Raw genomic sequence first — 27,433 nt, 5'->3', positions numbered from 1 at the left:
TGGGGATGCGGATGCGGGGGAAAGGATGGCGAGCAGGCCGGGGGCGGCTGCGGGAGAGAGGACGGAACAGAGTATTTTTGCATTTTGACATTAAAGGAAGAGCAGATCGGAGTTGGCATCTGTTCCGGCTGGGAGCCGGCGGCGCGGGGCGGGGCGGAGGGGGCGGAGCCTGGGAGGGGGCGGAGCCACGCGCAGGTCCGGCCGCCGCCGGGGGCGTGGTCGGCAGCGGAGGAGGCGTGGTTTGCCGCCTCCAGCCCCGCCCCTCGAGGGCGATGCCGCCCAGGAGGCGGCGCACGACCGCTTCTCATTCATTGTCTGACAGAGCATCCTCGGCCAGCCCGGCTCCAGCTCCGCTCCTGCCGCCTCCTCCTCCCTTCCTCCTCCGCTGGGGGTCACGCTCATCGCCGCCGCAGGTAGGGCTGGGCCCCCTCCGCGGCAGGGACCACGCACCGCGGCACCGCCACCTGTGGGGCCGCGCGGGCGAGCGTGGGAGCCGCGGGCTGGGGGTGGCGGGCTGTCAGGTACCCACTCTCGGTCGCGGACGCGGAGGGTCCCGAGAGCTCCGAGGCGAGGGCGAGGGACCACCGCGGCCAAGATGGAGCTGGTCGGGGCGGGAGGGGCTGCAGCCGAGCGGGGCTCCAGGCGAACGCTGGCGCTGGTGCCCCCCGACAGGGGCGGTGGGGGTGGGGACCAGGGTGCGGTGAGCCGAGCAGCTGCTGCGAGCTTGCAGACCGGAAGGGGTTGCCAGCAAAACAAGAAAAAGACCAAGTTCCCCTTTCTGTGGTTTCCAGGCCTGGTACCTGGGTGGGGGAGGAGGGAGGGTGGGGCAAGGCTTCCTGTCCCCTGTCTCTGGTAGGGGCCTCCCTGCCCGCGGATCTGGGTTGCCCACCTGGGGCCGGCCGGTATCCATCGCTTCCTTAGCTTGGCCAGCGGCTTATGCTCCTCCTCACTGGCTTTCTGGGCAGGCAGACCTGAGAGCCTCCGTGGGGGTCTCAGGGTGAGGAAGGAGGGCTGGAACCCTTGAAGAAGCGACCGGGACTGAAAGCAGAGCAGATGGGCCAGTCTGAGTTGGAGGTGGAGGCCATGCCTTGGCAGGGTAGCTGGAGCCCTTTAGCTGAGCAGAAAGCAGTTGGGCACCAGGACGGAGCCCTGGAGCTGGAGAGCAAAGGCAATCTCTGCGGCTTCGCCCACTCTCCATCCACCCAGCCACCATAGGGGAAATCATTCAAGCTAGTCCCCAGAGAAGTCAGCATGCCTTCCTCCCCCTCTCCCTTCCTATGTATAGTTCCAATGAGGGTGGAGATGGCCCAGCAGGGCACCTGCTTTTTCTGAGTGGAGGTGAGAGGCGGAGGGGTGGGGAGGGCATACTGGCCCCAAGCCATGGCCATTACTGCTTCTGTTGGCCAGGGAACCACTGGGGAAGCCATCCTGCTGCCTCCTTCCCTCCCGGCCAGGCCCACACTCCACTTCCTCCAGTGTGCCAGCTCTAGGCCAGGAGGCAAGGGAGGGCCAGATCTGCCCAGCCTTTAAGAAGCCACCTATGTGGATGTGTGGTATATATGAGGTCTATAAGGTTTGGTAGCATTGGACCCAGCCTCAGAGTGGTCCAGGTGGTCCCATGTGTTGTTTAAACCATTGAAAGGGAAGTGTTCGTTCTGGCTCCATCAGCCAGGCAGCCAACAGCTGAACTCGGGGTGCCACACTACACAAAGCTGTTTTAGGGGATGAAGGGATGAAGGGGCAGGATTGAAAAGGTGCCTCAGAGGGCCTAGGGGTGGAGCAGCTGGGCCTGTGGGTTAGGCAGGAATGAGGAATTACTAGGAAGGGTTAACAGACTGTCAGCCACGGAAGAGAATAAGGGCAGAGTGCCACGGACATGATGCTGGGACTCTAAAAGCCATATTGAAGGCTGTCTGGGGGAGATGTGGGTACTGAAAGGTCAGAGGTGACACAGAGGGACTAAGTGTCCGTGTGTCTCCCAGGATGAGCCGGCAGGTGGTCCGTTCCAGTAAGTTCCGCCACGTGTTCGGACAGCCAGCCAAGGCTGACCAGTGCTACGAGGATGTGCGTGTCTCACAGACCACCTGGGACAGCGGCTTCTGTGCTGTCAACCCCAAGTTCATGGCCTTGATCTGTGAAGCCAGTGGGGGTGGAGCCTTCCTGGTGCTGCCCCTGAGCAAGGTGAGCCCTTGAGAGTCCCAGACAGAAGCTGTCCTCCTGAGGATGTGACTGTCACCAAGCCTTGCTAGGCCTCAGTGTTGTTCCTGTGTAACTGAGCACAGCCAATGTGCCTAAGCTCCCTCCAGCTCCTGTGTGTAGTGGTGGTGTGGAAACCGGGGCTGGGAGGGGATAGTGTGAAGGAGCCTCACAGGGACCTGCAGGCCAGGACCAGGTCTCCCAGGTCTCAGACTGGGGCTCTCTGCTCTGGGAAATACCGAGAGGCTAGGAGGATGCAGCAGTGTCCTCAGGCTGTGGACTCCAGGTCTGGGCCTGTGGAGGAAGCAGCCTTTGGGGACTAGCAAGCTGTAGCCCCATCTTGCAGGCAGGTGATTGAAAGGCTGATCTAGTTGTCTGGGCCTGCTGTTCATTCTGCTTACACTTCTGACCCCCGGATCCTCAGAACATTCTTGTTTTTTTGGGGGGTGAGACAGGAAGAGCAGATGGGCCCCAAGTTGTTACCTTAAAAGGGCCCATGGGAGCACAAAGAAGAGGAAGTGGTTGTTGGGGTGAGAGCTGGGCCCTGGCTCTGAGCAGCTCTCTACACAGGAAGCCCTGCTGAGGCAGTTGGCCCCACAAGAGGCCATTTCCAAACCTCTGCTGCTGCCTGGGGGCCACTAGGACAGGCCTTCCGGGTTCCTCTCCATTTGGAAAGACACATGCCTGCATCTCCCCACTCACACTTCTGTAGGACCTCAGTGCTTACACCTGTGCTGGGCCTGTTGCACTGTGGAGGCCTCTCTGGGAAGCTGGGCAAGAGGCAGGGTGCTGGCCCTCAGAGTCCAAGAGAGGCTGAGACAGAAACAGGAAGGACCCAAGTGAGGGTCACATGTGGCTTAGCATACCCCATCTTCCACCATTTGTGCCCAGCCAGCCTGGGATGGGGGCAAAGAGAACAAACCCTCTCCACCCTAAGCCCACCTCCCTAGGTGTTCCATCCATCTACAGAGCAGGTGGGAAGATTGGATTGGGTTTAGAGGGCCTAGAGCTCCCATCAAAGGCTCTGCTGTGCTCTCCAGACTGGACGAGTGGACAAGAACGTGCCCCTGGTCTGCGGCCACACAGCCCCTGTGTTGGACATTGCCTGGTGCCCACACAATGACAACGTCATTGCCAGTGGCTCTGAGGACTGCATGGTCATGGTGAGTGCTGCTGGAAATGTAGGTTAGGAGGGGGCTCCAAGATGAATTCAACATTTGGAGCCCCAGACTTAACTCATCCCTCTCTGCAGGTATGGGAGATCCCAGATGGGGGCCTGACACTGCCCCTGAGGGAGCCCGTTGTCACCCTGGAGGGCCACACCAAGCGGGTGGGCATCGTGGCCTGGCACCCCACAGCCCAGAATGTGCTGCTCAGTGCAGGTGCTGCAGGCAGAGGGGCAGAGGGCTGGGGGCTGACAGATCACTTGTGGCTTCTGACACTGGGACCATCACACAGGTTGTGATAACGTGATCCTGGTGTGGGATGTGGGCACTGGAGCGGCTGTGCTGACGCTGGGCCCAGATGTGCACCCAGACACAATCTACAGTGTGGACTGGAGTAGAGATGGTGCCCTCATCTGCACCTCCTGCCGTGACAAGCGCGTGCGAATCATAGAACCTCGCAAAGGCACTGTGGTAGCTGTGAGTTGCTATGAACTTTGTCTCTTTAGGCTATTATTCCTCCTACCCTACCTACCAGTCCTCTGGGTGCTGCCCTACCTTGTCCCCACCCAGATCCTTTAGTGGTGTGTGTGTGTGTATGTATCATCCTCCAACTACCTCCCTTTCCTTGCAGGAGAAGGACCGACCTCACGAGGGGACCCGGCCTGTACACGCCGTGTTTGTGTCAGAAGGGAAGATCCTGACCACAGGCTTTAGTCGCATGAGTGAGCGGCAGGTGGCGCTGTGGGACACAGTGAGTGCTCAGTCTGGAAACAGGGACCTGGGCTGGGAATGAGGGCTGGAGGCTTCATGCCTACCCTGCTAATACCTGGCCAAATGGTCCACAGCCCTCCCTCAGTTTAACCCATCTGTAAGATGAGTTTCCAGGGGCTGGGAATATGGCCTAGTGGCAAGAGTGCTCGCCTCGTATACATGAAGCCCTGGGTTCCATTCCTCAGCACCACATATATAGAAAAAAGCCAGAAGTGGCGCTGTGGCTCAAGAGGTAGAGTGCTAGCCTTGAGCAAAAAAGAAGCCAGGGACAGTGCTCAGGCCCCGAGTCCAAGGCCCAGGACTGGCAAAAAAAAAACAAAACAAAACAAGATGAGTTTCCACTGCTTTGTTTGGAAGGCCTCTCCTGGTCACTGTCCCATGAAAGTCACCGTCTCAGGGCCTAATATGGCCCAACCTGTTAACTACCTCCCACCTGTCTCTACAGAAACACTTGGAGGAGCCACTGTCCCTGCAGGAGCTGGACACCAGCAGTGGAGTCTTGTTGCCCTTCTTTGACCCTGACACCAATATTGTCTACCTCTGTGGCAAGGTGTCTGAGCTGAGTGGGACAGGGAAGTGGGCAGGGGGCCTTGACAGGACGGGGCTGGAGATGCTATTGGTGCTGACCCTCGCACACCCCTCCTGCAGGGGGACAGTTCTATCCGGTACTTTGAGATCACCTCGGAGGCCCCGTTCCTGCACTATCTCTCCATGTTCAGTTCCAAGGAGTCACAGCGTGGTATGGGTTACATGCCCAAACGTGGCCTGGAAGTGAACAAGTGTGAGATTGCCAGGTGACTAACCCCTGACCCTGATGGGAGCATGCTCTTGGGCCAATGCTGACCTCATCATGATCTTTAGGCCCTGAGTGGACATGCTGTGCAACTGTTCTCCTTCCTCTCTCCACAGATTCTACAAGCTGCATGAGCGGAAGTGCGAGCCCATCGCCATGACAGTGCCTAGGAAGGTAATATACTGGGGGGCTGAGCCCCATGGGCTCTGGCCAGGGGGTGTGTCACAGGGTGGGCCAGTGTTCCCTACAAAGGATCTCACAACCAGTCTTGGTCTCACCTACAGTCGGACCTGTTCCAGGAGGACCTGTACCCACCTACTGCCGGGCCTGATCCCGCCCTCACAGCTGAGGAGTGGTTAGGGGGCCGCAATGCCGGGCCCCTCCTCATTTCCCTCAAGGATGGCTATGTACCCCCCAAGAGTCGGGAGCTTCGGGTCAACCGGGGCCTGGACAGCACACGCAGGAGGGTGGCACCAGAGGCTGGTGGCACTCCTAACCCGGTAAGCCAGATGGGGAGACAGGATAGGGCAAGAGCTGCTAGATGGGCTCAGTGCCCCAGTGGAAGGAGGTTGGCACTGGACTGGGAGCTGCCACTGAGGGGCTAGAAGTAGGAAATGCGGAGATCTCAGAAAACAGGGAGTGGGTTATGGGCTTAGGCAGTAATTGGCTAAGACACCAGGGACCAGGACACAGCCCTGAGGGTCTCCAGGGAGGGCAGTGGGAGCCAGAGGGCTGGGGGTGTGGCTAAAGTGGTAGAATACCTGCCTAGCAAGCATGAAGCCCTGAGTTCAACCCCCAGTACTGCAAACAAAGAGCATCCCAAGAAGGTACAGAGCCTGACATGGTGCTGGGTCTCCCAGGATGCCGTGTCCCATCTGGAGGAGGAGATGGGGAAGCTGCAGGCCACAGTGCAGGAGCTCCAGAAGCGCTTGGACAGGCTGGAGGAGATGGTCCAGGCCAAGTAGAGGATCCTGGGGCCTTCAGTGGGGCCAGACATTCACATCCCTCACCTCGTACCCTATATCCCAGGCCAACATGGCAGATAAGAAAAATAATAAAATGCTTTATTTTCTGGTACCTACCTCTCAGACAACTGCTCACTTGAAAGTCAGGTCTGTTGAACTGACCTGCGCAGAGCTTCTCGCTCACTAGTCTTGATGAGGCTGTCCTTGTCAGCTGGGGATCGTTCTGAATGTAGTTTGCAGAGGAATGGCCTAAGTTTCTATCTTTGGAGATTTCCTGCTGCTCAGTGCAGCTGCCCCTTGTCCCTTTCTGCAGCTTCTGTAAAGAGGACCTGGCAGATAGATCTGTGAGGCCCTATCAAGAGAGTTTGTGGGATTTCACTGCTAAATTTTCAGGAGATTCCTGGGGTTGGGCTGACACAGGCACACAGTGTGGTTCATAACATGCAAGATCCATCAGAGACTCCATTCCCAGAACATCCTACAAAGCATGTCACAGGAGAAAGTGGACTGGGTGGTGAGTGGCAGACAAATGGCCTTGTCCACATTTGAATCTCTGCCTCTATGCAGATCACCTAACCCTGGGCCAGTCCACTCTCCCCAATAAGGCAGGGAAAGCCACCAGCACAGCTTGGAAATACAGAGATGGATTACATTAGGGTGGAGGCTGGGCTTTGCAACTGACATGGCAAGCCTTTCTGGGTGGACTCAAGTCACTACTTTTCTCCTGCCCCTGGAGAACAAAGTTTAGGAAATGATCTCTGGGATGTAGACTTAACCGTGACCACTCTGACTCCAGCAATCCTAGCTAATCAGGAGGCTGAGACCTGAGGATCGAGGTCCAAAGCTAGCCCAGGCAGGAAAGTCTATGAGACTCTGATCTCCAATTAACCACCAGAAAACTGGAAGTGGCACTATGGCTGAAAGTAGTAGAATGCTAGCCTTGACTGAAGAGCTCAGGGACAGTGGCCAGGCCAAGTTCAAGCTCCACAACTAACAACAAAAAAAAAGAGGTACAAGTGTGGGAGAAGGTAATTCAAGGGCGAAGAAATGAGTCTTGCAAACAGAAGAGCTAGATGTGGTGGCCCACAGTTCTGTCTCAGTGGTGAAGAGAGAGTGGAAGGATCATTTGAGTGTATGAGTTGGAGATCAACTTGAAAGCCACACACCAGGTCTCTAAGCATAAAGAAAAAGAAAACAACATAAAGATACTAGGGAAAAGTAGATGACAAGACTGAAGCATCTCATCTGTCATGCTCAAAGAGCCCAAACCTCAAGGGAATCACCTGCTGTCCTTCCTAGTCTAAGGAGTATCTACCAGATCCCATCAAACCTACCAATGGAGGGTTTAGGCTGACACACATAAGCCATCTGCCCTATTATGTGGCTCAGGTTAGGTTGGCCTTACCTTCCTGCTCCAATCCTATGCTTGTCACTTGCTCACAGGCCCCATTTTGAGAACCCCAGGGTATTCCTAGGGGCAGCAGGTAAGGAAGAATACTTCCTGAACAATGTAGTCCCAAGGACTGGGGGAACCTGCAAGGCATTCTCTGTCAGGACTCTCTGGTGGAAGGAAAAGAGAAAGGGGTTTGTTCAGTTACCAGAGAGTGAAAGAAACCCTGAGGCCTTTCTCATCAATGTATCTTGAAGGCAGCTCCTGCTCTCTGGGGGTGGGAGTGGACAGCACACACCACTGGAGGTCTACAGAGAAGGCTTTACAAGGCAGACCTGGGAAGGACACTCAGAGGAAAGGGGGGAATAGACTAAACTCAGCGTCTCTCCCACACACAACACCGATACAAGAAACTGTCCCGATTTGATTTCTATATCATTTAATAGCTGCACAGACTTCATCCCTCATTTATGACACTGCTTCCTCCACTGCTCTGGGGTCAGGGTTTTCAGCTCAAAGGCATGGATGCACTGGAGCTCCTTCGCTAGGCACTCATTCACCAGCCTGAGGAAGATAGGATGGGACACCGATGGTCCCCGAAGCCGGCGCCACCGCGGAGCCACCGGTTTCCCCGAGGTCGTGGTGTCGGCGAGCCGTGGGAATATCAGAGGACCACAGAAGCCGAAATACAACCAGCAGGGACCACAGAGGCGGCCGTCGGGGTCGTGGGCCTGACTGCAGGGCTGAGGACCCCGGGCATGGGGAACGGACCGGTGGCCAGGCTGTGGGCCGGACCGGGGGCCGCGCGGGGTGAGGGTCCGAGAGGCTCACCGGTGTCTCTGAAGCAGTGGCTTCCCCTCGAACTTCGCCGACACGACGAGGACTCGGAAGCTGGTGGCGCAACGGTTGAAAGTCGTGTCCTCCACTTCCTACGAGGCAGGAGAACGGGGTCGCTGCGGGCCCGCCCCCAGGAGCCCTTCGGCCCGCGTCGGGGCGGGCCCGGCGGCTCAACTCACCACGTGCTCCGCCTCCAGGCCCCGCAGCAGCTTCTCCCGGAGGCAGCCGGCGGCGAGTTCCATGGCCGCGACCCTGCGGGGGCGGCCGCCCGGCGGGGACACAGCCCCGCCTCCGACGGGCCACACGTCACTCCCGGCCAACAGAAGCCGCTTCCGCTGCGGCGCGACTTCCGCCCTTACGGGAGCGCCTGAAAGGCGGAACTTCCGCCCTCACGCAAACCGCGTTTCCAACAGCCCAGGGTGGCCGCGCCTGCCACCTGCTAGCCAATCAGAATCGTCCTGAGCATGGGCCCTGCGGGGGCGGGCGCTGATTGGTTCGCGCTGGCAGCTCTCAGCGCCGCGGGGGTTCGGCGGTCTGGTGTGCACGGGCACTTCCAGCCACCAGAGGGCGCCCGAAGCTACGTTGCTGGGTTTCCAGTCTTCCCCAGGGCCCACGGGTACAGAGATTAACCCCCAGCTTCGTTCACAGACCCACAAACCCCGATGGGTCCCGGAGAGGGCACAGTGAGGCCAGGGCGCTTCTTTGGTGTCTACCTGCTCTACTGCCTGAACCCTCGGCATCGAGGCCGCGTGTACGTCGGGTTCACGGTTAATCCGGCTCGTCGAGTCCAGCAGCACAACGGCGGTCGCAGAAAAGGCGGGGCGTGGCGGACTAGCGGGAGGGGGCCGTGGTAAGCCGGGCGGACCTCCTTTGGAGTAAGGCTGTAGGGAGGCGGGCCTCAAGGGGGGAGCCTAGGGCGGGGCTGGTACCGGGCGAGGCCTCGGAGGAGGAGCGTGGAGCCGGGCTAGAGGAACGTTAGTTGAGCCGGAGTTATTCAGGGAAGGGCGATGTCTGGGCGGGGACTTGGTTGCATGCTGAGGAATGGTTCAAATGGCAGAGTCCTTGTCTGATGTGGGTTCGTTATTCTAGCAATATTCACAACAGCCAAGTACCATCAACAGATGAATAGAAACAAAAACGTGTGTTGGAATTTTATTCGGCCAGGATGAAATTATGTCCTTTTCAGGAAACAGATGGAACTGGAGATCATGTTAAGAAAGGGGGGAAAAAGCCAAATACTGCATTTTTTTCCCTTTTATAATCTAGAATGGAGAGAGGGTGGGAGCTAAGAGCCAGACATTGGGGCACAACACAGGAGGATGACTGGATGCAAGCCTGGAATTCAAGGAGGGAAAAAGCCAGACGCTGGTGACTCAGACCTGTAATCCTATCTACTCTAGAGGCTGAAGTCTGAGGATCTCGGTTCAAAGCCAGCCTGGGCAGGAAAATCCTCGAGACTCTTATCTTCAATTACTCACCAAAAAAAGACAGAAGTGGAGCTGTTACTCAAATGTTAGCTTTGAACACAAAGGCGCAGAGACAGCACCCAGGCCCTGAATTCTAGACCAAGGGTAGAGGCAGCAGAAACAGGAATATGAAGTGTGAATATACTGAAATTATATTTTATACAGGTGTAAAAAATGTCCTAATGAAGCCTATCACTTTGTACAACTAATACATGCTAATTGCATAACACATACAAAAGGGGCTTGATAAGCAATGCTGGAAATGGATTAGAGTTTAGGACAGTTTAGTGTCAGATTGGAAGTGAGGCCTGAGGTCCTTAGGTGGGAAGGTAGTTACCTACACGAAAGGGAGGAAGGGGGTTTCATAGTCCTTCAAGGTGTATAAGACTTGGATTTAGCTCACCTCTGAGGCCTGCAGTCAAGGCACGGCTAATAGGATTCGGCTTCTTTTCGGGTGCGGGTGGAACGGGGCCCGCAGGCCGCTTCTTTGTTGTTCTTTCTAGGGAGATGGTGCTTATTGTGCATGGCTTCCCGTCTGCCGTAGCAGCTCTTCGGGTAAGAAAGGTGACCGAGTGGGTGGAACCGGGTCTCGAGGCTTGGCCCCAAGCCTCCCTGACCCACTTGTGCTCCCCGCCACAGTTCGAGTGGGCCTGGCAGCACCCACAGGCTTCCCGCCGCCTTGCGCACGTGGGTCCGCGCCTGCGCAGTGAGGCAACCTTCGACTTCCACCTGCGCGTGCTGGCACAGATGCTGCGCGTGCCGCCCTGGGCGCGCCTCCCGCTCACACTGCGCTGGCTACGCCAGGACTTCCGCCGAGATCTTTGTCCTCCGCCGCCGCCACATGTGCCCCTGGCCTTCGGGCCACCGCCGCCTAGGGCCTCGGCCTCAAAGCCCAGGGCTGTGCCTGTGACTGATAAGCCTGACCAAGGCTCTGAGACCAGCTGCTCCCTCTGCGCATGCGTGCTCCTGGTAAGCCCCAGCAAGGGTGGGTTTAGGCCTGACACCTGGTACTAACTGCACACCTGGGCTCATCTCTAAAACGGTATGAATACAACTTTTGGCCATTCCTGGCCGCGACAGTTACTGCTCAGGGCCCTTGGCCTTTGACTAGGTCCTCCCAGGCCGTCATCTGAACCTGCAGCTCTACCTTGTGTGTCCCTTTCCTTCTTCCCCTAATATTGCCTCATACGCTATGTTATATTGTAATCATTTTCATACGCTATTTGTTATATTGTAATGTTTCCACTCTTCACATGCATCTCCAGGAGGGAAATTCTTGTTCACTTCTATGGGACAGGGTCCGGCAAGTGGTCCATAAATACATGATGGGCCTGGCTTCTGATGAGCTCTCAGTAAAGCTTCTTTCTCTCTCTGCCACCACTGACAGGATGAAGAGGGGCCCCTGTGCTGCCCGCACCCTGACTGTCCCTTAAGGGCCCATGTAATCTGCTTGGCAGAGGAGTTCCTTAGGGAAGAACCAGAGCAGCTTTTGCCCCTAGAAGGCCAGTGTCCTTGGTGAGTCCAGTCCCTTCTCTACCTGGAGTAGCCCTGGGGACGGGTACCCAGTGGCCAACTGAATCCTCATCAAAGCACACAGAACACAAAGCAGGCAGGAAATGCCTAACTGCCAACTGCATCCCTTTGGTAGCTGCAAGAATTCACTGCTCTGGGGAGACCTGATCTCACTGTGTGGAATGGGCACTGAGGAGGAAGAGGAGGACTCAGAATTAGAACAGGTGAGAGGTTGGGGCTCAAGGACCAGCCTCCCCATCTCCTAACACCTATGCCCCAGAGTTTCATTTGACCAACTTTCTTGTCCCCACAGGAACACTGGACAGACATGTTGGAGACCTGATCCTCAGTGTCTCCAACCCAGCCACCTTTTTGTTCCTCTTGCCCATGGTCTGGGCTTTTACTTGAGTAAAATAAAAAAAAATAAAAAGTCTGACTTTTGGGTACCTTCTGGTGTTTTTGTGGAGACCTAGATGAGGGGAACAGAGGTGGGAGAAAGAGCTGCTGGTCTGACCATAAGGCCCATCTCTTCTTTTCCAGTTTTCCTTTGATTACACAGTATTTATTTATTTAGGTGTTTCTGGGATATAACCTCAGGAACATCCCTCTAGAGCCATGTTCTCAGTGCCTCCCCACCTCCCTTATTTTTCTGGTAGGATCTTAAGTGTTTTTTTGTTTTGTTTTGTTTTGTTTTTGCCTGATGTTAGCCTCAGACTACTATCTTCCTACTTATGGCCTCTGTAAATCACAGGACCGCACTACAACTGGTTTATTAGCCTTTACCCCAGGCTGGCCTGAACTATGATCTTCCTGATCTCTATCTACCAAGTAGCTGGGATTACGGGCATGGGCCAGGCCACTGCACCTCATCTGGTTACCGTACAACTTTTTAGAGGCTTAGAAACTCACACCCGGGCTGGGGATATGGCCTAGTGGCAAGAGTGCCTGCCTCATATACATGAGGCCCTGGGTTTGATTCCCCAGCACCACATATACAGAAAATGGCCAGAAGTGGCGCTGTGGCTCAAGTGGCAGAGTGCTAGCCTTGAGCAAAAAAAGAAGCCAGGGACAGTGCTCAGGCCCTGAGTCCAAGCCCCAGGACTGGCCAAAAAAAAAAAAAAAGAAACTCACACCCATCATGCTGAGCCATCTGCATCTCCAGTGCTGAGCTTGACTTTAGATCTTAACTCCAAGTGTAAGAAAAAGGTAAAGTAAGGGGCTGGGAATATGGCCTAGTGGCAAGAGTGCTTGCCTCCTATACATGAAGCCCTGGGTTCGATTCCCCAGCACCACATATATAGAAAATGGCCAGAAGTGGCCCTGTGGCTCAAGTGGCAGAGTACTATTCTTGAGCAAAGAGAAACCAGATATAGTGCTCAGGCCCTGAGTCCAAGCCCAGGACTGGCCAAAAAAAAAAAAAAAAAAAAGGTAAAGTAGGAGGACTCCCTTCAGGCTCTTTGGACTCCGGTGCCCTTGTTCTGTCCTATGAGGAGCTGCCAACTCCATCACTAGTTTCATATTCTCCTCAGAGCAGCTAGTTCCCAGAAAGCCTTGTTTGTTCTAATTCAGACCCTTCCTGTCAACAGCAGGAGCCATCAGCTAACAAGAAGCTCAGTGTCCCGCCCATTTCTTCTTACTCCTCTCCCTGACTGGGTCAGTTAGAAAGGGTGTCAGTTGACTGACTGGCCCTGCAGGGGTGGAGTTTAGATGAGGCAGGCAGGACATAGATTACAGCTGGAAGAACAAAACAACCTGCCCTGGTCCTTTCACTTGCTTTCACCCCTTTTGTTCTCTACAGTCTCAACCTACTTACCGGATATACAGACAGGTCTGAGGATATTTCTAGCTGGGGTGCTACAATGGAAAATAGATTCCCCCACCCTTTCCTTCCAGAGGAGACTGCCAGTCTTGGTCAGAAAACAGAACTTACTCTACCACTAAACCCCACCTTTCCCAAATCAGAGATAGCCAGTTCCAGTATTGGCTCCACCTCCCTCTTACTCAGGACCTATAAAACCTTCAACTCTGAGAGCAGCTCTGCACTCAGTGCACCGGACACCCTGCCCACCCCTGCTCACCCAGGAGGCCGCAGGGCAGATCCCCACAGATAAGGTGAGTGCCGGAGTGGGGATGGTTGGGACAGACCACCATGCAATGCCCAGCTCTCAGCTCCAACATCTTCCAGCTATGACCAAACTTCTGTTTGATCCCTGGTTGGAGCTTCTATCCTGCTCTTTCCCCATGAATCTCCCCGCTCCACTTGCTGGCTTGGTGAGCTTGGACAAATCAATCTCCCAAGCCTCAGGATCCCAATCCCAAAGCAAGAATTCAAATGGGACAGGTTGGGCTGGGGATATAGCCTAGTGGCAAGAGTGCCTGCCTCGGATACACGAGGCCCTAGGTTCGATTCCCCAGCACCACATATACAGAAAAAATGGCCAGAAGCGGCGCTGTGGCTCAAGAGGCAGAGTGCTAGCCTTGAGCGGGAAGAAGCCAGGGACAGTGCTCAGGCCCTGAGTCCAAGGCCCAGGACTGGCCAAAAAAACAAAAAAACAAAAACAAAAACAAAACAAATCAAATGGGACAGGTGCCAGTGGCTACTCAGGAGGCTGAGATCTGGAGGACTGCAGATCAAGGCTAACATGGGTAGGAAAGGCCACTAGACTCCATCTCCAAAATAAGCAGTAAAAGGCAGGGCTGGATGAATGGTTTAAATGGTAGAGTACCAGCTTAGCAAGCATGAGGTCCTCATACCACCTCCAAAATAATAATAATTATTATTACTATCCAAATAGGGCTGTTGTGGTTGTGCTAAGAGAAGTGGGTAAGGCTGAGTCTCCTGAGGAAACACATGGAATTGGTCCAGGACACCACCCGCCCATCACTGGTGGATATGAAGGGCATACCAATGATCAAGTACTTTGCAGAGGGGACAAGGCTGCTGCAGGACTTCCAGGCCTGGCCTGATGACCTGCTTGTCAGCACGTACCCCAAGTCTGGTAAGCAGGCAGGCCCACCCTCCTGTCTTGGGCTGCAGTGCACAACAGGTAAGTGGGGCCAGGCCCTTGGCCCAACTCACCCCAATTTTCCTCACCAGGCACCACTTGGGTGAGTGAGATACTGGACATAATCTATCAGGATGGTGATCTGCAGAAGTGTCGTCGGGCTCCCATCTACATGAGGGTGCCCTTCCTTGAGTTCACAAGCCCAGGTGTTCCCTCAGGTGTGTGGAAGAGCAAAAGGGAAAATAACATGGCAGGACATAGGACAGGGCTTCAGATCACTTTACCTTCCCTGCCCACCATTAGGTAGAGAAGCTCTGGAAAATACAGCAGCCCCCCGGCTCCTCAAGACACACTTGCCCCTGGCCCTGCTCCCCCAAAGCCTGCTGGACCAGAAGGTCAAGGTGAGAGGCAGGTGCAGGGCCCTGGCCACATGAGCTTTGGTCCTGTTCTGGGATGGCCCCCTCCAGCCCTGTGACATTGCAAGTGGGGAGGTTCCATATCTGTTTAGAGGATCAGGAAAGTGAGACACTTTAGGGTACCTCTGAGATATCTAGCTTCTCGCAGGACACTGAAAAGGCCTGGTGGGACCCAGGTCTGCCTTGTTCCAGTCTGTGTGTGGAGATTGAAGGTGGTAAGATTAGTATAGAATATGATTCTAGCCACCAGCCATGACTTTGCATTTGTACTAGTTATCACTGAAAAAACATCAGAGATAAGCAACTCGAGGAAAGGTTTATGTTGTTTTAATGTTCTAGTCCATGATCAAGGGCTTTTTTTTATTTTTATTTTTTTTGGCTTGTGGTGAAATATAGAAGGCTATAGTGAAATCAACATCATGTCACAGCAGGGACCTGATAAACCCATCACAGTGATGCCCAAAGTGACATCCATCCTCTAATAAAACCCCAAATCCTAGTTACTGTCATTCACCAAAAATGCCAAAAAAAAAAAATAAAAATAGGCCATCAGTGGCTGTAAACTATCAATTAAGTCAGAGCCCTCATGATTCAAACATTTCTCCACAGTACTACGAACAAGACCAGGCCTTCAACAGATGTACCTTTTGGGGTGAAACCCCATATCCAAACCATAACTACATTAAAGCAGGCTTTAAATGCCATACCATACCACAGTTTCAACAAGTCAGCCTCAGCCTGCTTCCTCCTTAGCTACTAAACCCATAGAAAACTCATAAACGGGGGGCTGAGAAGTGAAACAGGAAGGCAGGGTGGGGAGCCAGGACTAGTGTTCAGTGCAGTGTGGTGATGGTTTGGGGTATGGGGGTCTGTCCCTGCAGGTCATCTACATTGCCCGCAATGCCAAGGATGTGGCCGTCTCTTATTATAACTTTCATCGCATGGCCAAGGTGCACCCTGACCCCGGCACCTGGGACAGCTTCCTGGAGAACTTCATGAAGGGGACAGGTGAGCCTGGCTGTGCAGAAAGGAGGAGGCTGGAGCTGAGGTGCAGCAGCTAAGACTAAGCCCAGCTGTGTGTCTGCCTGTGTCCCTCCCCAGTGTCCTACGGGTCATGGTACCAGCATGTGCGGGAGTGGTGGGAGCTCCGCCGCACCCACCCCATTCTGTACCTCTTCTATGAAGACCTGAAGGAGGTGAGGCCACCTGCTGACGCTTCCCTCCCTCTGGAGGCTGGGGAACAGGAAGCCCACAGGGACTATGTCTCCTAGGACCTTGGCTGGGGTCCCTGGTCTAGGATTTCCATTTCCGCCTCCTGTACACCATCCAAATCTCCCCAGGAACTAGCCTTTGACCTCAGGCCTCTCAATTGCTAAGTGGTGCTCTTCCATTGAAGCCACACCATCAGTCTTTTTTTCCTGTTCAGAGGCTCAAACCAGGGCTTGGTGAGTCTCTGTTAGAGAATTGGTCCACCGAGCGCCAGACTTAGCCTCTATACACCAGCTGTGCCATCAACATTAGCTCAGCAGAGGACATGGCAATGCTTGCCCTAATCTCCAAGCACATGTTTTACCCACATGTGCTGTGATCCATTAGCAATTCTGCTCCCGCCTTTCCCTCTTTCCTATGAGGTGTCAGCGTGGGTCCCAGCAATGAAAGACCACTGCTGTACTTGACCAGAAGGATGCACTGGGCTCAGTCCTTGATGGCATAGTAGGAAATGATTAGTTTGCTCCAGGGAAAGAGGCCCAGAGTCTAAGAGCTAAGCCTGAGAGTTCCTCACAGCAAGTGGGCGGCTCCCTGTGGCCTTAAGAGAGGGCAGCTGCTGGTGTTTGGCCAATGTACCATCCAAACCTCCACTTCATGAAGGGTCTCTATGTTGTTGCAGAACCCCAAAAGGGAGATTCGAAAGATCCTGGAATTTCTGGGACGCTCTGTGCCTGATGAAACCATAGACCTCATTGTCCAGCACACATCCTTCAAGGAGATGAAGAAGAACCCTATGACTAATTACACCACTATACCCAGTCACCACATGGACCACAGTGTTTCCCCCTTCATGAGGAAAGGTAGGCCCTAGCCAGGGTGGGTATTTGAGGAAAGTAGGTGGTAACAGTTAGCAAGTCCACCTGGTCCACTTGGGGCCTCCTCTGTGGCTGAAATTCCATCTTCTTTCTGTCCCATCCAGGCATCACAGGAGACTGGAAAAACACCTTCACGGTGGCCCAGAACGAGCGCTTTGATGCCCACTATGCTGACAAGATGGCAGGCTGTGACCTCACCTTTCGTTGTCAGATCTAACTATATTACCAGGAGTCACTTCAGAGGAGTTTGACCAAAACTATGACCTCAAGAATTAAATATGAGAAGCTCTTTCAGCTCAAGATTACGCCCTTTGCTGTCTGGTCTGTTGTGGTGGCTCTTGGGCTGCCTCTCCCTGCTTCACAGGGGTGACAACTTTTATCTGGTTGAATGTGGCCCATATAAATATGTCATTGAGTGATGCTAGCTCCAGTTATTTTCTCTTTTCATGTGCCAAGTTATACCTTTGCCATTTAAAAACAACAGCTTGAGAAAGGCTGATTTACCTAATAATGTTGAGCATGGATATTTAATAATGTCTTGGAAAGAAAAAAAAAGAATTAAATATGAGCCAGGTGCTGATGGCTCACGCCTGTAATCCTACTAAGGAGGCTGAGATCTGAGGATCATGGTTCAGGCAGGAGAGTCCATGAGACTCTTATTTCCAATTAACCACCAGAAAATGGAAAGTTGCACTGTGACTCAGGTGGTAGAGTGCTAGCCTTGAGCTGAAGAGCTCAGGAACAGCACCCAGATGATTAAAAAAAAAAAAATATATATATATATATATGATAGAAGAAATGTGAGCTATAAGAACAGCTAGAAGTATAACCCAAATGGTGAAGCCCCTGCCTAGTCAGCACCAAGCTCTGAGTTCGAACCCCAGTTCAACCCCGCCAAAAAAGAAGAAAAGCTACTGAGATAGACAGGGCCCTCTGCCCATTCCTTCCCAGTCCCGAGCTCCAGATGGGACTCCGGGAATGGAGGCTCCCTGCCTTTTCTGCCCACACTGCTACTCTGGGGCCATGGAGTCCAGCTCCTGCTGCTCAGAGCTCTCCCTCATTATTAGGAAGCAAGCAAGGGGAAATGCAAAGGGAGAGGCTGCCTCACAGTGCAGAGCTGTGGGGTGGGGTGGAGTGGGGGGCGCAAGTGCCAGTCCCCAGCTGTTGTTAAAGGAATAAACAACCTGGCTACTATAGGCCTCACTCAGAAGTAAGGGGCAGAACAGTCTTTTGGCTGCAGGAGTTAGCGCATCAGGTGGGTCAGAGCTGACAGGAAAGCAGGAGGTTGATCTGGCACATTCACAGGGCTTGGGCTCCTCATCTCTACTTGCCAAAGGCCATAGCAGACATCTTTCCAACTCTAGGTCTGTGTATAAGGAAAAGCGTAGAAGCAATCTAATAAACCTGACCCTGATTTTCAGATGAGGAAGCCAAGACAGACTTAGAAGACTTGCTAGCTGAAGGGCAAATTGAATCCTAGACTAGGCCCTGCTACTGCACACTGTAGCTAGCTGTTGTCTTTTCTGCTTTCTGTGAACCCCACTTGCCCTGATCTCTCAAAGCAGGACCCTGCAGAAATAGGCCTGTCAGGTCCTATCAAATGGTGCTGGGGGTGGGGGGAGGGGGCAGTGTTCTGTTTACAACTCAATTTGTTCAGGATTGTAGGACTAGAATATCACAGGGCCGTTCAGGTGGGTGTCTTGGCACACAGGGCTTGGTTCATAATGTGCTAACCCTGTCAAAAGCTTTATATTTATTTATTTTGCCAGTCCTGAGGCTTGAACTCAGGGCCTGAGAACTGTCCCAGGCTTCCTTTTTGCTCAAGACTAGCACTCTACCACTTGAGCCACTGCTGCCACACCGGCTTTTTTTCCCTTCTATTTATAGGGTGCTGAGGGATGGAACCCCAGGGCTTCAGGCATGTTAGGCAAGCACTCTACCTCTAAGCCACATTCCCAGCCCCTGTCAAAAGTGTTATACTAAGCCCTTTTCTCTATACAATTTCCTATTGGAAAGATATTTTGGAAAAGAACTGCATGGGTTGGGTGTATAAACCTCCCCTACCCACCCATTTGGGTGGGAGCAGGAAGTCCCTGGCGTCTGGGGAGTTGGGTAGATAGTACACATCGCTGGAGGCCTAGAGGTTTGCAAGGCAAGTCGTGGGAAAGACTTAAGACCTAGAGGTGCAGATCCGCAGAGGAATTTGTCCACAGGGATGGAGGATAAGCAGGAACAAGACTAAACTCGGCATCCCTCCCACACACAACACCGATACAAGAAACTGTCCCGATTTGATTTCTTTATCATTTAATAGCTGCACAGACTTCATCCCTCATTTATGACACTGCTTCCTCCACTGCTCTGGGGTCAGGGTTTTCAGCTCAAAGGCATGGATGCACTGGAGCTCCTTCGCTAGGCACTCATTCACCAGCCTGAGGAAGATAGGATGGGACACCGATGGTCCCCGAAGCCGGCGCCACCGCGGAGCCACCGGTTTCCCCGAGGTCGTGGTGTCGGCGAGCCGTGGGAATATCAGAGGACCACAGAAGCCGAAATACAACCAGCAGGGACCACAGAGGCGGCCGTCGGGGTCGTGGGCCTGACTGCAGGGCTGAGGACCCCGGGCAGGGGGAACGGACCGGTGGCCAGGCTGTGGGCCGGACCGGGGGCCGCGCGGGGTGAGGGTCCGAGAGGCTCACCGGTGTCTCTGAAGCAGTGGCTTCCCCTCGAACTTCGCCGACACGACGAGGACTCGGAAGCTGGTGGCGCAACGGTTGAAAGTCGTGTCCTCCACTTCCTACGAGGCAGGAGAACGGGGTCGCTGCGGGCCCGCCCCCAGGAGCCCTTCGGCCCGCGTCGGGGCGGGCCCGGCGGCTCAACTCACCACGTGCTCCGCCTCCAGGCCCCGCAGCAGCTTCTCCCGGAGGCAGCCGGCGGCGAGTTCCATGGCCGCGACCCAGCGGGGGCGGCCGCCCGGCGGGGACACAGCCCCACCTCCAACGGGCCACACGTCACTCCCGGCCAACAGAAGCCGCTTCCGCTGCGGCGCGACTTCCGCCCTTACGGGAGCGCCTGAAAGGCGGAACTTCCGCCCTCACGCAAAACGCGTTTCCAACAGCCCAGGGTGGCCGCGCCTGCCACCTGCTAGCCAATCAGAATCGTCCTGAGCACGGGCCCTGCGGGGGCGGGCGCTGATTGGTTCGCGCTGGCAGCTCTCAGCGCCGCGGGGGTTCGGCAGCCTAGTACTTCCAGCCACCAGAGGGCGCCCGAAGCTGCGTTGCTGGGTTTGATTCCCATCAACTTCTTTAGAAACAGGCAATCTTGCATTCCCAGTTGCTGCAGAAATATTGGATTGAAACCTTGGTTGGAAAGATAGCGCCCGGTAACTAAGGATGACAGTAGCGAGAGCAGGAGACCCGGAGTTCATTCCCTGGTCTAGACTCACACAATACAGTTTGGGATGGACTTTGTGATCAAAGAGTAAGCCAAACTGGGCACTCGTCACCTACACCTGTAATCCTAGCTACTCAGGAGGCTGAGATCTGAGGCTCGAGGTTCAAAATCAGACTAGAAAGGAATGTCTGTGACATCCTTTTTTTTTTTTTTTGCCAGTCCTGGGGCTTGAACTCAGGGCCTGAGCACTGTCCCTGGCTTCTTTTTGCTCAAGGCTAGCACTCTGCCACTTGAGCCATAGCACCATTTCCGGCTTTTTCAATGTATGTGGTGCTGAGGAATCGAACCCAGGGCTTCATGTATACGGGACGAGCACTTTACCACTAGGCCATATTCCCAGCCCTGTCTGTGACATTCTTATCTCCAGTAAAGCTCCAGAAAACAAAAAGTGGAGCTGTAGCTCAAAGTTGTCGGGTGCTAGCTTGAGCAAAAATACTGAGAGGGCTGGGAATATGACCTAGTGGTAGAGTGCTTGCCTCGTATACATGAAGCCCTGGGTTCGATTCCCCAGCACCACATATATAGAAAATGGCCAGAAGTGGCACTGTGGCTCAAGTGGCAGAGTGCTAGCCTTGAGCAAAAAGAAGCCAGGGGACAGTGCTCAGGCCGAGTCCAAGGCCCAGGACTGGCAAAGAAAAAAAACAAAACAAAAAACGCTCAGAGACAGCACCCAGACTCTGAGTTTAAGGCCCATGACTTACAAAATAAATAAATAAAAAGCCTGTTAGCGAGGCTCTGGTGGCTCACACCTGTCATCCTAACTACTCAGGGGACTGAGACCTGAGAATTGCAATTGGAAGTCAGCCAGGACAGGGAAACTATAAGATTCTTATCTACAATGAATCACCAAAAAGCAAGAAGTAGAGTTGTAGTTCAAGAGCCAGTGAAAAACTTAAAAGGACAGTGCCCAGGTGCCCAGGCACTTTTTTTTGAGGGCCTGTTATTGGCCAGGCTCAAATATTCTTTTGCATGAGTTGCTGGTATGACTGGTGTCCGCACATTTGCCACACTCCTTTTCTTGCTATCTAAGCCACTTTTTCAGCTTTGTGGGCCAGTTGCAAATACCCTCTGTGCTTCCACCTGGGGTTGCAGCATTGCGCCCCATAAATGATCTCCTGGAGTGTCATTTCTTACCTAACTCTGATCTTCACCATGAAAATCACATGGAACTGGTAACCGGAAGGAAGTAGAGGAAGGTGGACGTATCGGCAGTAGCAACAGAAGCAGCCACAGATGATGGCATTGGCAGTAGTAGTTTTTTGACAGGAACAGCAATGGTAGTAGCAGTAGCACTGAGAGGCAGCTGAAGAGTTGCAGAGAGTGCTGGGACCAGTGACTCACACCTGTAATCCTAGCTACTTCTAAGGCTGAGATCTGAGGATTGTGGTTTGAAGCCAGCCCCAGCAGGAAAATCCATGAGATTCTCGTCTCTAATTAGTCACTGAATGCCAGAAGTACAGGTGTGGCTCAAGTAATAGAACACCAACTGTTACGTGAATTCTATCATGAGATACAGAGAAGCCACATTTTGAGAGGTTGGATCAGGAGTCTATTAGAAAGCGAGCAGACACATGTCCCTCCAAAATGTGCAGTTTCACATGCACTTTATATTGTTAGGAAACTGAACCACAAGGGCAGTAAATAAAGAGCAGAAAAATAATCTCAACAAATCTGATCAATTCGAATGGAGAGTTGAAGAGGGACACCATGGTCTGGCAGGTCTGGGAACAATTGTCCAAGTCCTTGCCCATCTATTTCTAGGAATAAAGGAATGCATATCACCTGGGAGTGGGAGTGGGATTTCACCTCTAAGATTTTCCCCATCATCTGCCAAGATGGCACCAGTTAGACCCAGTATCCATACTTTATAGCCTTGTGCAAAAAAGCAAAGGGACAATGCCCAGGCCTTTTTTGGGGGGGCGGGGGGAGCAGTTTTTGGGCTTGGACTCAGGGCCTAAGCACTGTCCCTGGCTTCTTTTTGCTCAAGGCTAGCACTCTACCACTTGAGCCACAGCACCACTGCCAGACTTTTCTATTTATGGGGTGCTTAGGAATCGAACCTAGGGCTTCTGCTAAGCCACTGCTCAGGCCTTGAGTTCAAGCCCCAGTACTGGTACACACACACACACACACACACACACACACACACACACACACACACACACACACACACAAGTTCCAGGGAAACTGAGCACCAGTAGCTTACATCGGAAATCCTAGCTATTCAGGAGATTGAGGTCTGAGGATCGTGGTTCAAAACCTGCCCAGGCAGAAAAGTGCTCATGAGACTATCTACAAGTAACCACTTATTAACTGGAAGTGGGGCTGTGGCTCCAAGTATTAGAGCACTAGCTTTGAGCAAAAAGAGCTCAGGAACAGGGACCAGGTCTGAGCTCAAGCCCAAAAACCAACAAAGCAAAACAAAACAACAACAAAGCCTCCAATCTGCATACCCAGAGCTATAAATCTCTGCCTTTTCCTCCTCCTTTTTTGGTGGTATTGTGGTTGGAACCCAAGACCTTCCCTTTGCCAGGCAAATTGCTCTACTACCTGAGCCATGCCTCATTCCTAATTCTCAGTTTACCAAAGCCTGGAGTGGTGAGGGCCCTAGATTTCTGACCGTGGACCTGTAAGCTAGGTCTGTCAATCCTGAACCTTGACCTTGGGTGCTCTAGGGCCCCACATATCCAGTGCAAGAAGAGTTCTTACCTACCCACAATTCCCATCCAGGTAGAGCAAAAGGATCCTTGTCAGCTAAATGGTAACAGTACCTTCTGATGCTTTCTTACCCCCAGTCCTGAGGCTTGAACTTAGGGTCTGGGCACTGTCCTTGAGCATGTTTTGCTCAAGGCTAGTGCTTTAGGACTTGAACCACAGTTCCATTTCCAGCATTTTTTTCTTTTTCTTTTTTTTTTAGTATTTAGTAGTTGATCAGAGATAATCTCATGGTGCTTGGCTCTGGTGACTCCTGCCTGTAATCCTAGCTACTCAGGAGGCTGAGATCTGAGGATCATGGTTCAACATCAGGTTGGGCAGGAAAGTCTGTGAGAATCAACTGCCAGAAAACCAGAAGTGGTGTTATAGCTCAAAGGGGTAGAGCATTAGCCTTGAGCAAAAGAGCTCAGGGGACAGCACCCAGGCTTCACAAGTGACCAATAAATAAATAAATCTCATAGAAGTTCCTCCCTGCCTGGGCTGGCTTTGAATTGTAGGCTGGCCTAGCACTGTGATCCCAAGCCCTCAGATTCCTTGAGTAGCTAGGATTACAGATGTGAGTTGCCAGTCTGCCTCCTCTGGATGCTTTTGTAGAGACCTGGGTAAAGGAATAGCCGAGAGGAGGGCTGACCAGTTGACGTGTATCTCCCCTGTGTACTCCCATCACACTGGACTTCCTTGACTTCAGGGAAGGTAGTTCTAGAACTAAGTGCCAGCATCTCCCAGTCTGGAACTTTGGTATCAAAACCTGCCTGAAGCCAGCAGGAAGGTGAGTGATCTTAATACCCTCTCTCTTCCTTCTGCCCCACTGGGACCCAGAGAAAAACCTGGATGTTGACAGTCCTTGCAGGGGTAGAGATTAGGTGATAAAGACTGAAGGGAATCACAGCTTAAGCCACCCCCCACCTTCTGCATGGTTTCAGTCTTTATTTCCCTGTGCGCTAAACCAATCCTGTGATTTCAGGTTATTGTGAATCTGGTTCCTGACAGGGTGGGTGTTCTGGACACCCCAACTCCACCCCTTCCTTCCAAGAGTACAGCCAGTTCCAGTCCTGGCTCCACCTCCCTACAACTTGGGACCCAGAAAGTGTGAGCTCAGAGCAGCTCTGCACTCGACAGTGCAACCCTGCCAAGCTAAGCCGCTGCTCCCCCACCGCACCTCAGAAGGTCACAGGGCAGAATCCTTCCAAATCTGGTGAGTGAGCCCCTCGCCGCCCCCCCCCCCCCAGCCCTACCTCCAATCCTGACACTGTTTGATCCCTCCCTGGGGCCTCTACCCTCCCTTGATGTTTCCCTACAGACTTTCCATCTCAGAAGGCAATTCCATCCTTCCCCTCTGCTTTTCAGCTTTGCTTATTCATCCCAAGATAAGGTCAGTGGTTCCACTAGCTGTGTTTATTTAATAACAAGCTGGAGCTTGGTTTTTCAAGTAGGAACCTAAGATTAGCTGGCTGGAGATGTTTCTGTAAGTCAACAGGGAGTCCAGGAAGCTCAAGACAGGATACAGATAGGGCTTGAAGCTACAAGAGGAAAACACCCTAGCTATTCAGGAGGCTAAGATCTAAGGATTATGGTTTGAAGCCAGCCAGTAAAAGGCAGTAAAGTTCATGAGACTCTTATATCCAATTAACCACACCTAAAAAATGAACGTGGCACCATGGCTCAGAGCGGTAGAACGCTAGCCTTGAGTGAAAAAACAGGGAGAGCACCGAGGCCCTGAGTTCATGACCACCACCAACAGAACTGGTCTTACCTTCTCAAAAGTCTGTGCCCAAGGGCTGGAATGTGGCTTAGTGGACGAGTCCTTGCCCAGCTTGCATGAAGCCTTGGATTTGATTTCTCAGTACCACAGAAACAGGAAAAGCCACAAGTGCCACTGTAGCTCAAGTGGTAGAGTGCTAGTCTTGAGCAAAGAAGCTCAGGGGACAGTGCCTAGGCCCTGCGTTCAAGCCCCAGGGCTAGGGGCAAAAAAAAAAAAAAAAAAAAAGTACATGCTAGAATCTCCTGGAGAGTTGCCATGCTGAGTTCCCCTCCCCTCCCCACAGTGCTTCACTTGGTCAGGGCCGTGGTGCTAACTGGGGTCACAGAAGGCTGTGCAGGCAAGCCCAGGTGACCGCAGAGCACAGCCCCAAGCAGGAGTTAAACCAGTCTTTGGATCTAGCCCCACCTCCTGTTGGCTCGGGAAGCCTGGCCAAATTGCCCAACTCTTGGACACCTCCAAGTCCTCACCCCAAAGGAAGGGTTCAGGAAATGGTACTGTGACCTTGTTAACACAGTGGGCTGGGCTTTGATTCCTGATGCAGCAGCATGGAGCTCGTCCAGGATGTCTACCGCCAACCGCTGGTGCACGTGCAGGGAGTGCCACTCATCAAGTACTTTGCAGAGGCAACTCTGGCGATGAAGGACTTCCAGGCCTGGCCTGATGATCTGCTCATCAGCACGTACCCCAAGTCTGGTAAGCAGGCAAGGCTCACTTTCCCCTCCCAGGCTGTAGTCCTCGATTTGCTGAGCAGGACCAGACTCTCAGCCCATTTCTCCCTGACATTCCTCTCTCCAGGCACCACTTGGGTGAGTGAGATACTGGACATGATCTACCAGGCTGGTGATCTCGAGAAGTGTCGTCGGGCCCCAATCTATGAGAGGGTGCCTTTTCTTGAATTCCAGTGTCCAGGCATTCCCTCTGGTGTGTGGAGGGGAGCTGGGGGTAAGTGACATGGCAAGAAGTAGAACCTGGCCTTAGCTCACTTGACCTTCCCTGCCCACCCATAGGTCTAGAGACTCTGGAACATACACCAGCCCCACGCCTGCTCAAGACACACTTACCTCTGTCTCTGATACCCCAGAGCCTGCTGGACCAGAAAGTCAAGGTGAGGAAGCAGGGACCCTGGACATGCCAGCTTTGGCCCTGTTTTGAGAAGGCTTCTCTAGTCCTGTGTCATTGTGAGCACATGTGCCTGTCTGTCACAGAGTCTAAAAGACCAGGAAATGGAGACACTCAGTATGGGCAGGAAATCTAGACATTTACCTGAGAGACTCAGGTGCTCACAGGATACTGAGGGGGGCTGGTGGGGCCAGGATCTGCCTTGTTCCAGTGATGTGATTGAAGGGACAGATTAGAATAAAATATGCCAGGACTCTGGCATCAAATTAGGGTTCAAGACCAGCTTGGTTGCCCCCATACCACAGTTTCAACAAATCAGCCTCAGCCTGCTTCCTCCTTAGCTACCATACCTAGAGAAAACTCCTAAATTGAGTGCTGAGAAAGGAAACAGGAATGTAGAATGGGGAGCCAGGGCCAGTGTGGGGTGCAGTGTGGTGATGGTTTGGGGTATGGGGGTCTGTCCCTGCAGGTCATCTACATTGCCCGCAATGCCAAGGATGTGGCCGTCTCTTATTATAATTTCTACCTAATGGCCAAAGTGCACCCTGACCCCGGCACCTGGGACAGCTTCCTGGAGAACTTCATGAAGGGGACAGGTGAGCCTGGCTGTGCAGAAAGGAGGCTGGAGCTGAGGCGCAGAGGCTAAGACTAAGCCCAGCTGTGTGTCTGCCTGTGTCCCTCCCCAGTGTCCTACGGGTCATGGTACCAGCATGTGCAGGAGTGGTGGGAACTCCGCCGCACCCACCCCGTTCTGTACCTCTTCTATGAAGACCTGAAGGAGGTGAGGCCACCTGCTGATGCTTCCCTCCCTCTGGAGGCTGGGGAACAGGAAGCCCACAGGGATCTGCCCAGGGCCTCAGCCCCTGTACCCCAGGATTTTCCCTCTGGTCTCCCACGCTGCATGTGAGCTCTTACCAACAGGACCAGCTCAGCAGAGGCACTGTAGACCCTTGTCAACCATTAGCAATTCCCTGCTCCTGCTTCTCCCTCTCCTATGGGGGGCAAGCTCGGGCCACAGAGATGAAAGACTGTCTCTCTCTTCTCCCAGAAGAATATATATGGTACTCAGGGCAGGATAGAAAGCGATTACAGTACTGTGTCTCACAAAGATGCACAGAGTCTTGGAGCTAGGTTTGAGTTCCACAGTGTAAGTGGGCAGCTCCCTGTGACCTTAAGAGGGGGTAGACTTCTGGCATTTGCCCAAGATAGAATCCAAACCTCCACTGAAGGGGGTCCCTCTGCTACTACAGAACCCCAAAAGAGAGATTCGAAAGATCCTGGAGTTTGTGGGCCGTTCTTTACCCGAGAAGACCATAGACTCAATCATCCAGCACACAACCTTCAAGGAGATGAAGAAGAACCCTATGGCTAACTATACCACAGTTCCTCCTGACTTCATGGACCACAATGTTTCCGCCTTCATGAGGAAAGGTAGGCCCCGGCCAGCATGGGTATTTGGGGAGAGCAGGTGGTTAATAGCAAATCCACCCTGGTTTACTTCAGGCCTCCTCTGTGGCTGAAACTCCAGCTTCTTTCTGTCCCCATCTAGGCACCACAGGAGACTGGAAAAATACCTTCACAGTGGCCCAGAATGAGCGCTTTGATGCTCATTATGCTGACAAGATGGCGGGCTGCAACTTTATTTTCCGCTCTGAGATCTGAATGTGCCATCGGGAGTCACTTCAGAGGAATTCGACAAAACTTGATCATGACCTCAAGAATAAAATATGATGTGTTCAACACAGAGCCTCTGTTGGAAAGCAAGAGAAACCTGAGCTATGAG

General features: G+C 53.3%; 5 protein-coding genes across 8 annotated transcripts; 3 read left to right on the top strand and 2 right to left on the bottom strand.

Annotated features, from left to right (window-relative positions):
* Positions 1–298: 298 nt before the first annotated feature.
* Coro1a (coronin 1A) lies at positions 299–6,003 on the top strand. The gene is made up of 11 exons (XM_048332519.1): positions 299–413; positions 1,983–2,181; positions 3,237–3,359; positions 3,449–3,578; positions 3,655–3,839; positions 3,994–4,113; positions 4,579–4,683; positions 4,782–4,927; positions 5,043–5,100; positions 5,211–5,426; positions 5,787–6,003. Exons 2-11 carry the CDS (start codon positions 1,984–1,986, stop codon positions 5,889–5,891), a joined length of 1,386 nt encoding a protein of 461 aa, XP_048188476.1. The 5' UTR covers positions 299–413; position 1,983; the 3' UTR covers positions 5,892–6,003.
* Positions 6,004–7,687: 1,684 nt separating this feature from the next.
* On the bottom strand, positions 7,688–8,533 carry LOC125340731 (bolA-like protein 2). Its single transcript, XM_048332531.1, has 3 exons — positions 8,298–8,533; positions 8,113–8,210; positions 7,688–7,845 (listed from the first exon to the last, which is right to left on the bottom strand). The coding sequence occupies exons 1-3, from the start codon at positions 8,358–8,360 to the stop codon at positions 7,746–7,748; spliced, it is 261 nt and encodes an 86-aa protein (XP_048188488.1). The 5' UTR covers positions 8,361–8,533; the 3' UTR covers positions 7,688–7,745.
* Positions 8,534–8,685: 152 nt separating this feature from the next.
* Positions 8,686–11,532, top strand: Slx1a (SLX1 homolog A, structure-specific endonuclease subunit). Of its 2 annotated transcripts, none has more exons than XM_048332527.1 (6): positions 8,686–8,968; positions 10,088–10,139; positions 10,224–10,553; positions 10,972–11,099; positions 11,233–11,320; positions 11,410–11,532. In XM_048332527.1, exons 1-6 carry the CDS (start codon positions 8,781–8,783, stop codon positions 11,437–11,439), a joined length of 816 nt encoding a protein of 271 aa, XP_048188484.1. In that variant the 5' UTR covers positions 8,686–8,780; the 3' UTR covers positions 11,440–11,532. The 2 variants fall into 2 exon arrangements, with proteins under 2 accessions (XP_048188484.1, XP_048188485.1); XM_048332528.1 differs by having other exon boundaries at positions 8,687–8,869.
* A 1,157-nt stretch (positions 11,533–12,689) lies between these two features.
* On the top strand, positions 12,690–27,394 carry LOC125340727 (sulfotransferase 1A1-like). 3 transcript variants are annotated; one of them, XM_048332525.1, is made up of 9 exons: positions 12,690–13,208; positions 13,892–14,095; positions 14,194–14,319; positions 14,405–14,502; positions 15,399–15,525; positions 15,619–15,713; positions 16,406–16,586; positions 16,706–16,779; positions 27,274–27,394. In XM_048332525.1, the coding sequence occupies exons 2-9, from the start codon at positions 13,948–13,950 to the stop codon at positions 27,310–27,312; spliced, it is 888 nt and encodes a 295-aa protein (XP_048188482.1). In that variant the 5' UTR covers positions 12,690–13,208; positions 13,892–13,947; the 3' UTR covers positions 27,313–27,394. The 3 variants fall into 3 exon arrangements, with proteins under 3 accessions (XP_048188482.1, XP_048188481.1, XP_048188480.1); XM_048332524.1 differs by lacking the exons at positions 15,399–15,525; positions 15,619–15,713; positions 16,406–16,586; positions 16,706–16,779 and adding exons at positions 26,120–26,246; positions 26,337–26,431; positions 26,901–27,081 and having other exon boundaries at positions 12,866–13,208; positions 27,200–27,394; XM_048332523.1 differs by lacking the exons at positions 12,690–13,208; positions 13,892–14,095; positions 14,194–14,319; ... (3 more) ...; positions 16,406–16,586; positions 16,706–16,779 and adding exons at positions 23,842–23,964; positions 25,073–25,224; positions 25,327–25,452; ... (2 more) ...; positions 26,337–26,431; positions 26,901–27,081 and having other exon boundaries at positions 27,200–27,394.
* Positions 18,892–19,663, bottom strand: LOC125340730 (bolA-like protein 2). Its single transcript, XM_048332529.1, has 3 exons — positions 19,486–19,663; positions 19,301–19,398; positions 18,892–19,033 (listed from the first exon to the last, which is right to left on the bottom strand). The coding sequence occupies exons 1-3, from the start codon at positions 19,546–19,548 to the stop codon at positions 18,934–18,936; spliced, it is 261 nt and encodes an 86-aa protein (XP_048188486.1). The 5' UTR covers positions 19,549–19,663; the 3' UTR covers positions 18,892–18,933.
* Positions 27,395–27,433: the final 39 nt, after the last annotated feature.

The sequence above is a fragment of the Perognathus longimembris genome, chromosome 23 (assembly GCF_023159225.1).
Source record: "Perognathus longimembris pacificus isolate PPM17 chromosome 23, ASM2315922v1, whole genome shotgun sequence".
Classification (NCBI taxonomy): Eukaryota; Metazoa; Chordata; class Mammalia; order Rodentia; family Heteromyidae; genus Perognathus; species Perognathus longimembris.
Note: the sequence above shows the minus strand (reverse complement) of the source record. Positions and strands in the feature narration are given on the sequence as shown.